General features: G+C 36.1%; 1 protein-coding gene and 1 long non-coding RNA gene across 2 annotated transcripts in view; one reads left to right on the plus strand and one right to left on the minus strand.

The window, feature by feature from the left end:
- Positions 1-15,500, plus strand: part of LRP1 (LDL receptor protein 1) — a 107,369-nt gene that overhangs the window by 75,414 nt on the left and 16,455 nt on the right. The window contains exons 53-66 of the mRNA XM_019046362.2: positions 477-658; positions 1,416-1,633; positions 2,110-2,304; positions 3,276-3,487; positions 4,074-4,235; positions 4,817-4,969; positions 6,909-7,192; positions 7,696-7,797; positions 10,150-10,296; positions 11,212-11,421; positions 11,901-11,986; positions 13,284-13,532; positions 14,525-14,784; positions 15,175-15,353. Of these exons, the coding sequence (XP_018901907.2) occupies positions 477-658; positions 1,416-1,633; positions 2,110-2,304; positions 3,276-3,487; positions 4,074-4,235; positions 4,817-4,969; positions 6,909-7,192; positions 7,696-7,797; positions 10,150-10,296; positions 11,212-11,421; positions 11,901-11,986; positions 13,284-13,532; positions 14,525-14,784; positions 15,175-15,353 (2,639 nt within the window). The remainder of the gene's footprint in view (positions 1-476; positions 659-1,415; positions 1,634-2,109; positions 2,305-3,275; positions 3,488-4,073; positions 4,236-4,816; positions 4,970-6,908; positions 7,193-7,695; positions 7,798-10,149; positions 10,297-11,211; positions 11,422-11,900; positions 11,987-13,283; positions 13,533-14,524; positions 14,785-15,174; positions 15,354-15,500) is intronic.
- LOC109033660 (uncharacterized) lies at positions 5,699-8,818 on the minus strand. The gene is made up of 2 exons (XR_002009062.2): positions 8,046-8,818; positions 5,699-7,821 (listed from the first exon to the last, which is right to left on the minus strand). It is a non-coding gene; the product is annotated as an uncharacterized lncRNA (long non-coding RNA).

Below are 15,500 nucleotides of genomic sequence, written 5' to 3' on the forward strand. Positions count from 1 at the left end.
AAAGACCTACAGACAGTGCCTGCATTGCACAGGAGTGCAATAAAAACGTGTCGTGCAAAATGCTGGTCACTGTGATCTTTTTGACCCTGTGCAACCAACTAAGAAGCAATCAGTATAACTGGCCTGTCAGTGAATTTGTTGAAAGTTTATTTTCATCTGTCAAACTTGAGCAGGTATTGAATCAACTCATCGAATGCCAAAATATATTTTCCACTCAAAGCTCAAGCGTTCGTGTACCTCATTAGGATAGTATTTTTTTCTCTTCTTTCGTGATGCGTTAACTTATGTCTGTTTTGAAAGTGTATTGGTTGGCTTTGTGTAATTCAGTTAGGGAATGAACTTGATAAGAGAAAGATTTCAAAGAAACCAGTCTCAAAGTCTTCGGGTAAACATTGCAAAGTCACCTGAGGGGCAGTGTCATTTGTTTTTCTGTTCATTTGTGGTTTTCTGTAAGTACAGTTTTGTTCCATGTATAGGTGCTAGCAACTTTTTCAAGCCCAGATGGTTTAGCAGTCGATTGGGTTGGCCGAAATCTGTACTGGTGTGATAGAGAATTGAACACAATTGAAGTCTCAAAGCTTGATGGGAAGTTTAGACGGATTTTGATCCATAAGAACCTCTCCGAACCGCGAGCTATCGCCCTTCACCCTAAAATAGGGTAAGAATTGTCTTTTAAATTATTAAGTATGGCCATTAACTTAGCTAATTATTTGGTCTTTCTTTAACTTTTAAGTTCATTTAATTTATGACCGTAATTTTATAAAAAGTTAAACAATGTTTCCTAGAGCTCAGTTAGCATTCCTGCATTAAAAGGAACTGATATAGGATTTATAAACATAAAATTAAACCATCAAAGCATCAGGCATCAGTATGTGCAAAAATTGACAATGACATAGTTTGGAATGGCTCTGCGATTACGGTCTGAATAAAAATGATAAACCCAAGGACAACAAGATTTGCGCTGCGCTCTAGAAGTGTGCTTTTGGAATTATTTCAAACAAAATTTTAATCAACTTTTTTACATCAGCACCTGACATGGTCCTGATTGATTCAAGTTTTAACATGTGTTTTTAAATACATAATGTTGTAAAATTTAAAAATGATTTGTCGGTCGGCTGACCATCAGGTTCCTGTTGTTATTGCTGTAAATTCATCTCAACAGGAAATGATGCTCTGAAGTAATTTAGTTCTCACCATTTCGAAGTTGTTTACATCTTTATTGTTCTTTATGCCTCATTTGGACTACATTTAGTAATAAGGAGTCCTTTTTTCACACTAATTTTAGAAACAACATATTTGTCACTAGATCCAGTTAAATGCCTCTATGGATGAGCCAGAAAGTAGTTACTGTAAAATGTAGTCTATTTGTTTTCATTTATTTAGCAGTTGAAATTGTGCTCTTTATTTTTGTGTAGTCATATGTTCTGGACTGACTGGGGAGAAAAAGCGCACATCGGGAAAGCTACTATGAGTGGTGGTAGTCCCCAAATGATCGTCACTCACAATGTCGGTTGGCCAAATGCGCTCACAATTTCATTTGAGACAGATGAGATTTTCTGGGCAGACGCTAGGGAAGATTACATTGCGGTTGCAGATCTTAATGGTCGAAATGTGAGAATAGTGCACAGTCGAGGTGAGATTCCTTATGTTTACATTTTAACAAGTCAGCAACATATCTCAGTTGCAGATCTTGTTTTCAAACTGTGTTTCTCCGTTGCAAGCATCTATTCTTTTTAATGAAATCTCCTTTTTTTTTGAAACGCAAAAAATCTGGAAGGTGACTGTTTATGAATCAATCATGTGTAGAGCTTAATTTATTTACATATATCATCAATTCAAACCATTTATGATTTACCGTGGGTTTTTTTTTAAGAATTGAAATTCTAATGTTTCATTCTCATCATCAGTTTCAATTGCGACCGCCGTAATTTTGTTGGATTCTTTTCTATAAGAAGTTTCTGCCATCAAATTATAAAATCCTTTTGTTCAAACATATTTGCTTCAAAACACAAAACTCTTTGTTCATGAATTGAAAGGTAAAAAAATTGACACAGGTGTCTCTTTTTTCCCCTCTTCTTTAATTATGCCTTCATTTCTCAACCTTTTCAGAGAAAAATCAATTTTTGTCTTTGCACCACGTGTTTTCCATTGCTGTATTTGAAGACTACATTTATTGGTCTGATTGGGAAACTAAATCTATCGAACGGTGTTACAAATATGGAGGCAGCAATTGTACTTCAGTGGGTAAATTCATCCATCGTCCTATGAGCATCTCTGTTTTCCATCCAATGAAACAACCGAAACGTAAGTGTTTCTTCCTTTTTTTTAAATCAAAATATGTAATTTTTATAATCTTCTACATTGCTAATCAAGATTTTTCAAGAGCCGGTTCCATCACCTGTGGTCAAATCTGCCTCATACACAACCAGGGTCACACATTTATCTCCTTGACCAAGAAGAATCTGTACCATAACTGTTTACCACTCATATCCAATCCCTAGTTACATTTGTATTATTACTTTGAAAAACATAATGACACATTGCTGCCAACAATGGATGCACTACCTCTAAAACTTCTATTCACTTCACACCAAAGTCAGTTGCAAACCAGATTCGGTAGGTGTTCAATGTGTTGCAAGCCATTCTTGAGAGGAACGCAAGGAAAACAAAGAATTAATTAAAGAACATTAGCGGTAGAATGCAACACTTGCCAGTTAAAGACTAGGATTTAAAGTCCACTTTTTGTCACAGCGTTTGCTAGGTGCTCAAAGTACATGTCAGATATTTTCCTATTTTCTCCTCTGTCGAGCTCAAATAGACTTGCTGTTGAGTTTACAAGAAGTACGATAGAACGCCAGTTTTGTGTTCATCCTCTTGTCAAAAATAACCAGCAGTTTGACAAGAAGTGATAGAAGTAGGCTTATATCTTGCGTGTAGAATCACAAATTCCTCTAAATAAATCCAAATAGAGCGAAAAAAGGTGCATTTAATATTATGAGCACTGAAGGGCAACATGGTTGGCCTGCTCTTCATACTTGTAAGTTCCACTATCTTGCTTCTCTCGTAGATCCTGCCGTCTCCTAAGTTTTGAATTATAACCCAGGTTTCTAACTATTTAATTACTGCTAAGTGGTCTCTTGAAAAGGCGAACCAATCTTTGATGGTTATGCCAAGCAGGGGCTAAGGCAATATTCTATATCACAGCTTGTTGTTCTATTTAAGTAATCAAGTTTCTCTTTTCTGTTTTCTGTTATGTTTCTGCTCCTGCATTCTAGTCGAGCCAAATCCATGCGAGAAGAGCAACTGTAGCTTCTTGTGCCTCTTGACGGCAGACAGTGAAGGCACCGTCGGCCACACTTGCGTTTGTCCTGCAAATTTTATTCCGTCTGCAGATGGCAAAGGGTGCTCTGCGAATTGCAGCTCTGCTCACTTTGTCTGTCACAATACGTACAAGTGCATTCCATTTTGGTGGAAATGTGATGGACAGGTATTTGATAGTTTCAGTTTTTAACTTTTTACTTATCAAAGTATGGACTTTGATTTGTCAGCCAGTCCTCAATATAATTTGTTCAATAAATTAGTGCAATAACTTTATTTCCTAATAAATCTTGTTTTGAATTCAAATTAAATGTGACAAATCATTCCATTTTTGAAAATTTTGAACAAAACAACTATTCTTTTTTCATACCCACAGATTTATCCTCCTTCAAAAATTTTTGAGTAAAATAGATGCTATTTTCAACAAGTTTTTGATATTTTAACCTGTAGTTAATTTTCAAAATATTTAATACTCTAGAGCGGTCAAATAAATAATAAAAAAGCAAAAGATAATGGCTAAGAAAAATCTAAAAACACCAACACACAAAATTGTATACTAATGAATTGAAACCCATCATTATAAGCAGAATAACCGAGTTTTACTCAGTGATTAAAATTCTACAGTGTACCTGATAATGTCACTCTGCAATGTTGCCCAACGAAGGGTTTAATGCTTTTTGGAAAAGTTACTTTAAACTATCCGAGACCAGAAAATTGAGAATATTTCTTCAGATAAGTTCTTAACGCTTTTTCAGGACGACTGTGGAGATGGATCTGATGAGCCACCATCATGCCCCGAATTTAAGTGCTTATCTGGTCAGTATCAATGCGAAAATGGTAATTGCACTCATCCAAGTCATATCTGCGATGGAACTCCCCAGTGCTCAGATGGATCAGATGAACGAAACTGCGATGAAGTAAGTTTTCGAGTCTTTCTTTTTGCACTAATTCCTATCTGAAGTATCTTCCAGTTGGCACTGTAAAGCTTAGTAAAAAAGAAGAAATTAAACGAACTCAGTCCATGTACAGGAGTCATATATTCTAATGCCTGAAGTTGAACATGTTCTTAAAGTATGTTGATTCGCCAGGTACTGTTTATTGTTTCCTCCCCCAACAAAGGGAAAGTAAAAGCTTCTTAAATTTTTTTTTGGAACTAACCAGAAGTATTTCTAGGAAGCCATTCATGCTTAGGTCCAATTTTAATCCTGAGCATAGTTTACTGAAAGCCTGCAGCACTGACAGAGTTGCCACAGTCAGAGAAAACTGGGAAACGTCATTGAATGAATGGAAATTAATTTAAAATGAATTTAATTTTTTAAATTCTGTGGCAACCCTGCATTTAGTCAATGGTTAAACATTGTTTTGGGCTGTATTTTTAGATACTCAAGTGTTAACAACAGAACTATTCTCGAAACTGAAACTTGAGGTAATTTAGTAAAATTTATGAAGAACCTCTCCATCAGTCTAATTATTTCTTATTCTTATTTTTTCTTTACAGTATACTTGTTTCACCGATTATTTCAAATGCAAAGGAAATGGGACTGTCTCTTCCTTCTGCATTCCTGATAGCAAACGATGTAACAAGAAAGTGGACTGCCCGTTGGGTGAAGATGAACTTGGTTGTGAAGCTAAAACTTGCGAACCTAAAGAAGTAAGTCATACTTTGTTTCCATCAAGAATTGTATGAGTTGATATCTCAGCAGGCTGATTATTTACTTTCATAGATCCCAGACGTAGAATTCAGAGTATTTATAATCAAACTAGCTGCAATTCTATACTGTGGTTCCACTTGATAGATGTAGGATAGATCAGAATTGGAATAGTGTTAAACGATTGCGTTGGGAGAAAAATACTCATTCCAACCAATCAAAAAACTTGATTCTTCAAGCAAAGAAGAAGGAGCGCGCAGAAACCCTAACCTCCTAAGAAAGCATTTTTTGCGTTTGACTCAACTCCTTCTTATCAGCTACCGTGACGCAGTGGATAGTGACGTCGATATTCAGTCAAAACCAATCCGTGCGATGGTGGGTTTGAATCCTGCTGTTGCACTGCTTATTGGCCAATCAGAAACACAGTTTTAACAAATTTCACCGCATCTACTGCCTTAAGACTGGGGATCTGCATTCATCAGTGGATCTGTAGCCAAATCTATTTAGATTAGTTCTGAATCGCTTAGAATCGGTGTCTCATAGATACACAACTTGCATCTATCAAGATGAATTGACAAGGAAAGTAAATGATCACGCTGCAGGAGATATACTAGTTTTTTATCTATGGTAGACAGCCTGAAAGATGAGAACTTTTCAAAGAACCAGAATGTCGGAAATAATATAGCATGAACCAGTGGAGGAAGTTTGAAAAGTAAGAAACAAAAGAAAAGTTGAATGGAATGTGATAGGACACTTTTTTTGTTTGATCTCTTTATATTTTACAAATTAATACATACAGGAAGCCTTTGAAGTTGGACTTGTAGCATAAGTTTGATGCATTTTAAAAAATGGTTAATAGAAGAGAATAATGTCGCAACAAGACAAAAACAAATAATGAGTTCTATTTTAATTTAAGAAGTTTATTCATTGCATAGAACATGCTATAAAGAAATATTTCAAGCTGAATGAAAAGATCATCAGCTTGAAAGAGATTTTTGAGATCACTAGAGGGACCGCAACTTTGGTCCCCTGATTTTCACAGTTTCCTTTTACCAGGGAACAGATCAAAATGGAATGTAATGGTTTGAAGCAAGTTAGACAGAACAAGGGAAAGTTTCAGAATTCATTGGTGGCCACGGTTTTTCGTCTTTTTTTTAAACCTTTTTTTTTTTGTGATTCTATAATTATAGTTAAAAGGTTAGTTGTTCATTCATTAACCTGCATTAATTATTGAGGCAAAAAGTTAGTCGTCAACTTATTAATTCAGATCAATTATTAAGGCACAAATTGACCTGATTCGCCCTGATTCACCCTTCGATTTTTATTTTTACTGCACCCTTGGTAAGAATGTGTATTAATATATTGGTCCATTAGCAACAATGCCCCACCCAAAATCTCCTAAGCCGGGCGATTACATCTGATATGGTAACATAGTAATCTCTCAGTGTATGCTTGCATGGTTGCGGCAGTAGCAAACATAACTGTGAATATTAGCGACTAGATGAGATGCTCTGCCAGTTGTCTGGACGTCTTTTGTTGGGACACTGATCAGAAGAGAGCTGTGAGGAGGCTCATGGAAGCACCAACTGACTGTTGGTGACTTCCAATATCAACGAATCAACCCTGAAATACAGGAGCATCTAGTTCTGATAATGCCAGAGCATCTTTTGTAGGCAGCGCCACATTTAGTATCAAGCATATCAAAGGGCAATCACAGCAATCACGGCAATCATGGCAATCTTGGGTTCTTTTTCACATTGGCAATTAAGTAGTGATAGTATCACAGTCATTTTCTCTTCGCTTTTACTTATCTTTATTTTATTTCTTTTGTCCATTATGCTTTATCTGAAAAGATTAATACAAATGGTTGGTTTAATTTCTTAACAACTCACATATAATTTATTTAATCCCAATAATCTTATCTTAACGTCTCTCTTACAGTTCTTGTGTGAGTCTGGAGCATGTATCTTTGCCCTTCATGTATGTGATGGAGATTTCGATTGTGGAGTTGATGGAGATGAAAGTGATGAAGTTTCTGAGATGTGCGCTCGACGCAATTGCACGGATGAATATCACCGCTGTTCATCAGGGCGTTGCATACCTAAGTCTTGGTTCTGTGATGGTGATAAAGACTGTCCTGATGCTGAAGATGAGCCTCCCTCGTGCGCTGATCCACTAATCCATCCTTGTGAACCAACATATTTCAGATGCGAAAATAATAACAAGTAAGACTTATTCTAAGACAAATCTGTATTAACCCACGGTTTGAAAATAGTGAAAAGCTTAGGATGAGTTCAAAGTTTGTCTTTGCTAATGAGTAATTTAAGCACAAAAATATCCTCTCATTCTGGTTCTATTTTGTATTGCTTCTATCAAGTGTTTTACCTTCTTTTGATAAGTCTTCCCACACAATCTACCTAAACTGCTGAATCAGTTATCACAGCTAAAATGATCAAATATCCGTTCAAATTTCAAAACATTTTTTTTTTTTCTAGAATGTTCATTCTAATGTAGCAACTGAGGATAGGAACTGAAATATCCATGATTTATCATGCCTCTACCTATCCAAGCTTTAAAGTTAAGGCTAAAAGCTTGAATTTTGAAGAGTCCATGTTTGAAGTGCATTCTCGCCACTAAAAATAGATGTTCCTTGTTTAAATTTGTTTTTGACAGTCCTTCTGCTTCATTTATGTACTTTCCTTTAGTTCATCAACTCTTTTGTTAACAGGTGCATTCCTGGAAGGTATACTTGTGACTCCGTGGACGACTGCGGTGACTTATCTGATGAAAGAAATTGCACAGAACGCGAGTGTTCAGAGTCTGAATTCAGGTTAGTCCAAAGTCCATTTTTATTCTGCAAAAAAGGAGAACATCTATGAACAGTATTGTACAAAAAAGGAACGTCTGAGGGTAATTTAAATTTATCAAAGGAATAATTCAATTGAACAGTAGTAAATTTTATATCAGAGAGAAGCAAACTCAATCATTTTTAACCTACATTCTTTGGTTTCAACTTAATCTAATTTTATTGTATTCCTTTGTAATTTTTTTTTAAAATTAATTTTGTAAGTTGTTTACCTTGCTCTTAAAACAAAACACGAAAAATGTGGCTTAAAAACTGCTAGTAATAGAATGGTAGAACAGTGCTGGGCTCTCACTCATTGAGTATTCTTCAGGGAGATTTTGCTTTTGTTTTCCCCGCAAAATAGTGTGGACTCAGTACTATTCTACCATCTTTGTAACAATGTGATAATAGCAACAAATACGTTCTTAAAGTTCACTTGTGAGTAAGCAGTAACTCTGGGCATCAGCATGCTTCCTTGTTATTCTTATTTTTTTCGGTTATCTGATCCACAAGTATTGCTTAATCATTTTCCCTATCACATTTTTATCTTCTCCTAGATTATCACAATTAGATTTCCGTTACCATCACATCGTATCACTTATGTCATGAGAGATGGCTTTTTTTGTGTGTGTGTGTTTTGTGCCCTTGAACAATTTTAAGTTTTAAAGTTGAAATGCAAGTTTGTAAATTACCCAGTTCTCTAAAGTGCCTCTTGACAACATTTTCAAGAATAGAAGGGTATACATAAAAAGAAAAAGAAACAAAAATATTTTTTCTAAGTTGTAATGGAAGGTTTTTTTACTTGTCAAGACAACTTAGAGCAAAATATTTAAATCAATGATGGACAATTTTTTTGTCCAGTTAGTTAATAGTATGCAGTTCAAACCCACATAGTTTGGTGGTACTTCTTAATTTGTTTATCTCGCCAAGCCAATGAACTCAGGTTAAATATTCGGTTTTTCAGCTGGATTTTTAGTAGTCACCTGTTTCACTATTTTTATCATGACTTTAAAACAGTTCTGTTATGTTTTCTTGGTGTTCTTTAACGTTAATTGCCTTTTTGTGGGTGCTCTGTTTCTCTTGGTCAGCACTCCTTTGACTTCGTAAGTATTTTCCGCCAATTTTTTAAGGGCTGATTAAGTAGAGCCAAGCAATAGGAACACATTTACATTGGACGTTTTGAAAAGAGCCTATCCACTAAGTCGATAAATATTGCTTTAATTTAGTTGTCAAAAGCTTGTGTTTGAAGTAATTTTATGCTCAATCCTTCTTTTTCTTTCTTTAGCGGCAAGACCAATCCACACAGGTCAGTCATTTTCCCGAGGACGAGTTTTAGAACTCGACTGCGCAGTGACGTAGTATTGAGTGCCTGCAATGTATTTCTTATGGGAGCACCCATTGTGACGTAGCATTGAGTGCTGCGAGTTAGGGCCGGGCGGAGGAGTGGATTTCAAAAAAACTGCGCAATGTCTGACCTGTGTGGATTGGTCTTGTTCAGCGGTTCTTGGGAAGACTGTGGCTTTAAGAAGATAGTACACTTTTCTTTTGAATTTTTGGAGATGGTCTGTATTTCTAAATGATACATGAGTAGGAACTGCATCTAGCAAATGTCATATGTCTAGAAAGTTTAAAAAAAACTTAAATGGTCATGTAGTTTAATAGAACCTTGAGTTGTTCTTGAGAGTAATTCCCATTCCTGCAAGGGTCAAAGGCCAATTTCATGTGCGTCCCTAGTCCTGCATCTTTTCACACAGGTCTTTGATTCAAAACTCCCAATGGAAATATGTCCTTGTTGCTGAGCTCCATTTGGACCGCGTTTAACAGAAAGGAACCAAGCCACATCAGCTATTGCCAATTTTAAGTGGGCAATTTAATTTTTTACGAGAAAATGTTTGTGTGGATCCCTTTGAAAATGTTGAGGAATTTGCTCCGTACCATGGAGAAAATTCACTGAAATTTGAACAAAAATCGTCACAACTGTTTTCATGGAAGAAACTAAATTAGGTAATTAAGTTTGGCAATAGCTGATGTGGCTTGGTTCCTTTCTGTTTAACGCGGCCCATTTAATCTAGGAATTTAATGTACAAGAAGGGTCACTGTTATTCAGGAGCATTAGTTCAATTTTATTATTTACGAGTAAAATTTTGACATTATTTTACCTTCCATTTTAGGGGATAGCATGAGGCCAGCATTTCATGTTTCCCTAAATGGCTAATACATTGGGTTATGACTGCATATCACGTAAATACTCGCCGGATACATAGGATCAATGATCAATTTTTTTCTGAGATTATGACAGTGTTTCAAACTTTCATTCCATTCTCTGTTTATTTTCAGGTGCGTGTCGGATGGTAGATGCCTGCACAAAGTTTTCAGATGCGATGGGGATAAGGATTGTAAAGATGGAAGTGATGAAGATCATTGCAACACTACATGCTCCGCTGATGAGTTTCAGTGTCATAACCCACCCCACTGTGTTCCCCTGTAAGTAGTTTCTAGAACCCAAAAGCAGAGATGGAAAGTGAAATTTCACGATATTTCAAATGGCTCAAATAAATGTCACAAAATTTGAAATTTGTTAATTTTTATCGGAATCATTAATTGAACCTTTGAGAGTCCGGAAAGCGTTTCGAATGGTCTACCTGTTGATGCAGCAGTATTATTCTACCCTACTGAGGTACTATACACGAAGGAAGGGGGGGTGCAAAGGGGAGTTTAGAGATAACCTCTCAACCAAATGAAAACATGTGCAATGTGTGAATGTTTTAGGCTTGGGGTGAAAAATGTCAAAATCTAGAATCAATGTTTTTGCTGAATGCATCCCCAAAAGTTTCGTGAAATTTTATGTGTGAAATTTTCCATCTCTGCCGAAGTACTCATTAACTCTGTAGTTCAAATCTATCTTTCTAAAAAGTTATGGTATTCTCATTGAAGTACTGATGCCAGGCCATGCTGAAAAAAACAGCGGATCATTCAGTTTTGTGGTTTGTAATGAAACGTAATGAGTTCTTCTTGCAACCAAATTCTACAATAACTGGATGGTAAAAGCTCAAAAATGAAAATATTTTAGAGCTGGATATGGATTATCAGAGCGTCTGAAAGTCAGTAAGAACAAAAATATTTCATCTCGTTCGGCAACTTTCAAACATCCAATCTTCCGTCATTATTCAGTAATAGTGATGCATCAATTTCGATCTGAGCTTGAAAATGTCCTTAAGTACTTGTCCTTTGGTCCTAAAAAGCTTTTTGTGTACCAATATCTTCACCTACTTAGGTGTTGTATGTATCTCCTGACCATGTTTATTTTTGAGTTGCTGTTTTTTTGTTCTCACTCATTCAATTGGTATTAATATCTTTTTTTCTAAACCACAAGTATCACAATTTGATTTTTTTTTTCAGCGAATGGCGCTGTGATGATGAATTTGATTGTTTGGACCAAAGTGATGAAAAGAATTGCTCATCTTCTTGCGGCGCAGGAAAGTTCATGTGTCGGGATCGCACATGTATTCCACTGCGGTGGCGTTGTGATACAAATAATGATTGCTCTGATGGAAGTGACGAAACAGTAGCTCTCTGCTCTACAATTAAATGCCCTGAAGATTGGTTCAGGTTTGTCCAATTTGAAGTATTTATTTGAGGAAAACTTATTTTGTAACAGAAAAAAGAAAATCTTTATCTTTTGATAAGTTCTCAATTGTACCGAAAACTCTTTTGGGTTTTTTCGGGGGGGGGGGGGGGGGTTCAGGGTTCTTCGAATCTATCAAATTTATCTTCTTTTTTTTTTTTTTTTGTACCAATCTTTGAGCTGGTTCCTTATTGTTTAAGCCAAAGTGTCAAAATAAATCTCCCCTTTCAAATCGGAGAAGAGAAAATTGACAAGAATGGTCAGAACCAAAGCCACTATCAACATGCAATTTCTTAAAATTGCAAACAGGAGCATGACATTGTCATGCTAAAAGGGTTGGATTTCTAGTGTAAAGTTTTTTACAAGGGTGATATTGCAAGGTTGATACTTGCCTCCTTATTTTTTTGTACAAGAAGTTTCATGAATGATTATATCTCAAATTATAATTTTTTGTCTCCAATAGGTGTGATAGTCATCAGTGTATTCCAAATAGTACAGTTTGTGATGGCGATCCCGACTGTGAGGACAAATCGGATGAACTACACTGTGGTAATTATTATTGTAAATTACTTCATCAACATCAGTATTCAGCATTACAGAAGTGCCCTGATTATTCATCGATTAGCAGCAAGTGCCGTGTCAGATATGAAAAAAGTTGGATAGTCAAAATCACCGAAAGTCACACTGAATAAATGCCATTTGAGGCTCTGTTTGTAACCAAAATGAGCAAGCTTGGCCAATTTCCTATCGTCTCTCCAAAAAATTGTCATATAATCGGCAAATACTAAAAAAAAACCACTTATATTTGAAATTGTTTTCCAAAAAACCGTTTTTTGATGTGTTGGCCAACATTTGTTCAGGGAAAAACTGAATTTTTCGAATGATCACTGAAGCGACGGATAATAGGTGGTTGGATAATGAGTCAGTTAAGCTCGGGAGAGATTTGCCTGCAAATAGTCGAATCTTACAGTTTTCGGTACGAGAAGAACGATGCGCATGTTAAAATTTCACGAAAAATTGTCTCCGCGGAGATATAGCGCTTCCTTTTTAGGGGTCCTCGAAAACGTGTTTGAACCGACCGCCGTGAATCTTCGAACTATACGCGTCATAGACGGGAAGATGGCGGCGCCGGAGCCGACTTGCTTACTACCGCCGATGGCCGATAGGCGCCTGCTGCCGATGTTGACATCACGATTTCTCGTTTGAGGTTAAGTAAGTTCTATGTGAATGTTTCATATCCTACATACATCTGTATCGCATTCTGATTGAACAGCTTAGAGAATTAAGAACAATGGATATGAATCTCAAACAAAGTAACCTACATAATTTCCAATGAACCAACAAAAACATACCGCCAACGCGATGCCGCCGTGTATTCTTCCACTACGCATTCCGCCGCCATATTGATCGTGACGTGTAACATGCGGAACCTACGAGCGCGCAGTTCAAATGCCGTTTTAGGCCACTCTAACTTTTGGCACTTTCAAATAAACTTTTCTCCCATTTGCAGTCATCAAAAAAATTTAGGAAAAAAACTGTAGGCTTTGGTCACTTACTACTTTCGAATGACACAATAAAAGAAAATGACTTAACTGACTCATTGCAATACTTTATACTATACTTAAAAACTATGGTGTAATAAGCCTGAAATTTGTCAGACTAAATGCAATCATGAGTGGGTTGTAGATTTGTGTAATGGTTGAAAAACACCAAAATATAAGTCAGACAATGGAATAGTCACTTGCTAATGCAATCTCTATACAATTAAATGAATTGAAAAAATACAGGAACATGTCTTGGCATGGAATACTTAATAACATTCTTTTCTCCCTTGTTTGTTTTTCAGGCTCTTCAAAAACTTCTCAGCAATGTCCTGTGGATGCATTCAAATGTAACAACGGGCTATGTTTGACAAATGAAACTCTGAGATGCAATGAAATTGATGATTGTGGGGATAATTCTGATGAAATCAATTGTACCCATGGAGAATGCAAGTTTGGACTCTGCTCTCAGATCTGTTATGTCAAAAAGCCTGGTCAGGTCTTTTGTATGTGCCAGGAAGGTTACAGGCGATTCGAAAATAGTTGCGACGTTGGTAAGTACCCCAATGTCTCGTGCACTTTCTTGTCCAATCTTTACGAACATAGGCATTTTTCAGTGCAAGGGTATGTTACGAAAAATATCAATCGGAGGAAAATGCATTTGCAAGCTCAAAATGCCACATTGCTGAAACTCCTAATAATTTTTTATAAGTTTAAGAACAGGGTTTCCCATGTTTATTTTGAGCATCATCGTCCAAAATTTCAAGTAGGGAGCATTTAATTTTGCCAAGGAATTTCTGTTTTAAATTGAGGTGCCATAATCTGTTTTCTGAAAAACATATTTTCAGCTAAATATTTTAAAGTCTACTTCTCTTTTTGTGCTGCTGTGTTAATAGAAAGTATCAAATGAAAATGTATATTCTGAATCCGCAATTTTGATCTCTCTTCAAAAAAAAAAAAAAAAAATTACAATCTCAGGTAACAATTTTTTTTTACTTTGATAAAAGTAGGTCACATAAAAGACCAGTTAAATGCAGCTTTCATGACTGTTAAATGACAGCTTTTGCGTTTTGCGGACATTAACAGGAAGGAGTAACCTGCAAAACACGACAGAGCTTAAAAATAATGAAATGAAAGGAAGAAATAGTCTCGCTGACTGGCTTTAAAAGGAGTATGCTGATCATGCTCTGTTGATCTTAGTCGTAGACTCTTCAATATCTTTTATCTGAAAACGCTTCAGGTAGATGCTCAAAGCTTTCCTTGATGAAAAAGAACCAGGAGTGATAAATTACTTCAACCGCAATATCTTTGCCTTATCAACACAACACCCTTACATCATAGATTTTCCCCCATTTCCCAGAGCAGAATATTCTAATATGAACCAGTAATTGTATTCAAATTTTTCCCAAAAGATATTAGTTTCATCGTTAGTTCCTCTGTTGATGGAAGCAAGAAAAATTTGTTGATAACAAGTACTTTAAAATACATATTTAAGTCTTTAGTTTCCTCTTATAATAATATTTATTGTTTGTTTTTTCCTCAAAAGTCTTACATCCTGTTCTACTGGTGGCAGGCGAGAAAGCTTTGCGCATTTTTGATGTGAAAGAAAAACACATCTTTGAAACTGACAAAGTTCTAACCACTCATGCTCAAAAAATAAATTCCGTGGATGTGCTTCGGCTACCAGGGAGCGCTCATGCAATTTGGTCAGACAAACATTCTAAGACCCTACATAAATATACCTTTGAGTCATCTCCTCCCAATATAACACTCGTCTCCAAACCAGAAAATCCTTCAAAACTAGTCGTAAGTATTCTTTAAGTTCGAAATATGTTATTTTAGAAAAAGAGTGAATTTTTTCGTTTAATTTTTGCAGCATCCTCCTGATTTAAGCAATTAATTTTTAGTATGAAGAAGGAAAATGCATTATAGTGTAGTAGTTGATTCAGCAACCACCTATGAGACTTTTTTCACCCTTTTTTGTACATCATAATTTTCACATAAGTCGAGGGAATAATCCAAGAGAACAACTCTAATTCATGTCCTTAAGGTGAGGATCCCAAAGGGATTTGCTGATCACATGAAGATATATGACACGTTTGTGTGGTTTGGTTCCTTTTTATGTGATAAAAATCGAAACTACTCATTTTCTCCTCTGATATAATGCTCTGATTAATTTCCTTTTCTACTATTTAGGTTGCTGACATGTCTAATCCGCGGAGCATAGCCTTCGACTGGATAGGAATACGTCTGTACTGGATTGAATCTGGTCATAATTCAATTAAAGCCTCAGACCTTGATAGAAATCGATCAGTCACCCTGTTAACCAATAGCTCTTCCAGACCCTATGATTTAGTCGTCTATTCGCCTCTTGGGTAAGTTATTAGTGGCCAACATCAAACAACAATATCCTACAGATATACAGTCAACTCTCTTTATAACTTTTGTGAAAACTTTTTCCGGTCAAAATATTCCGTTTTCAGATCCTGTTCTAATTTCCTGTAAGGATGGCATACACATTT

Source organism: Bemisia tabaci, chromosome 2 (genome assembly GCF_918797505.1).
Source record: "Bemisia tabaci chromosome 2, PGI_BMITA_v3".
NCBI classification, from domain to species: Eukaryota; Metazoa; Arthropoda; class Insecta; order Hemiptera; family Aleyrodidae; genus Bemisia; species Bemisia tabaci.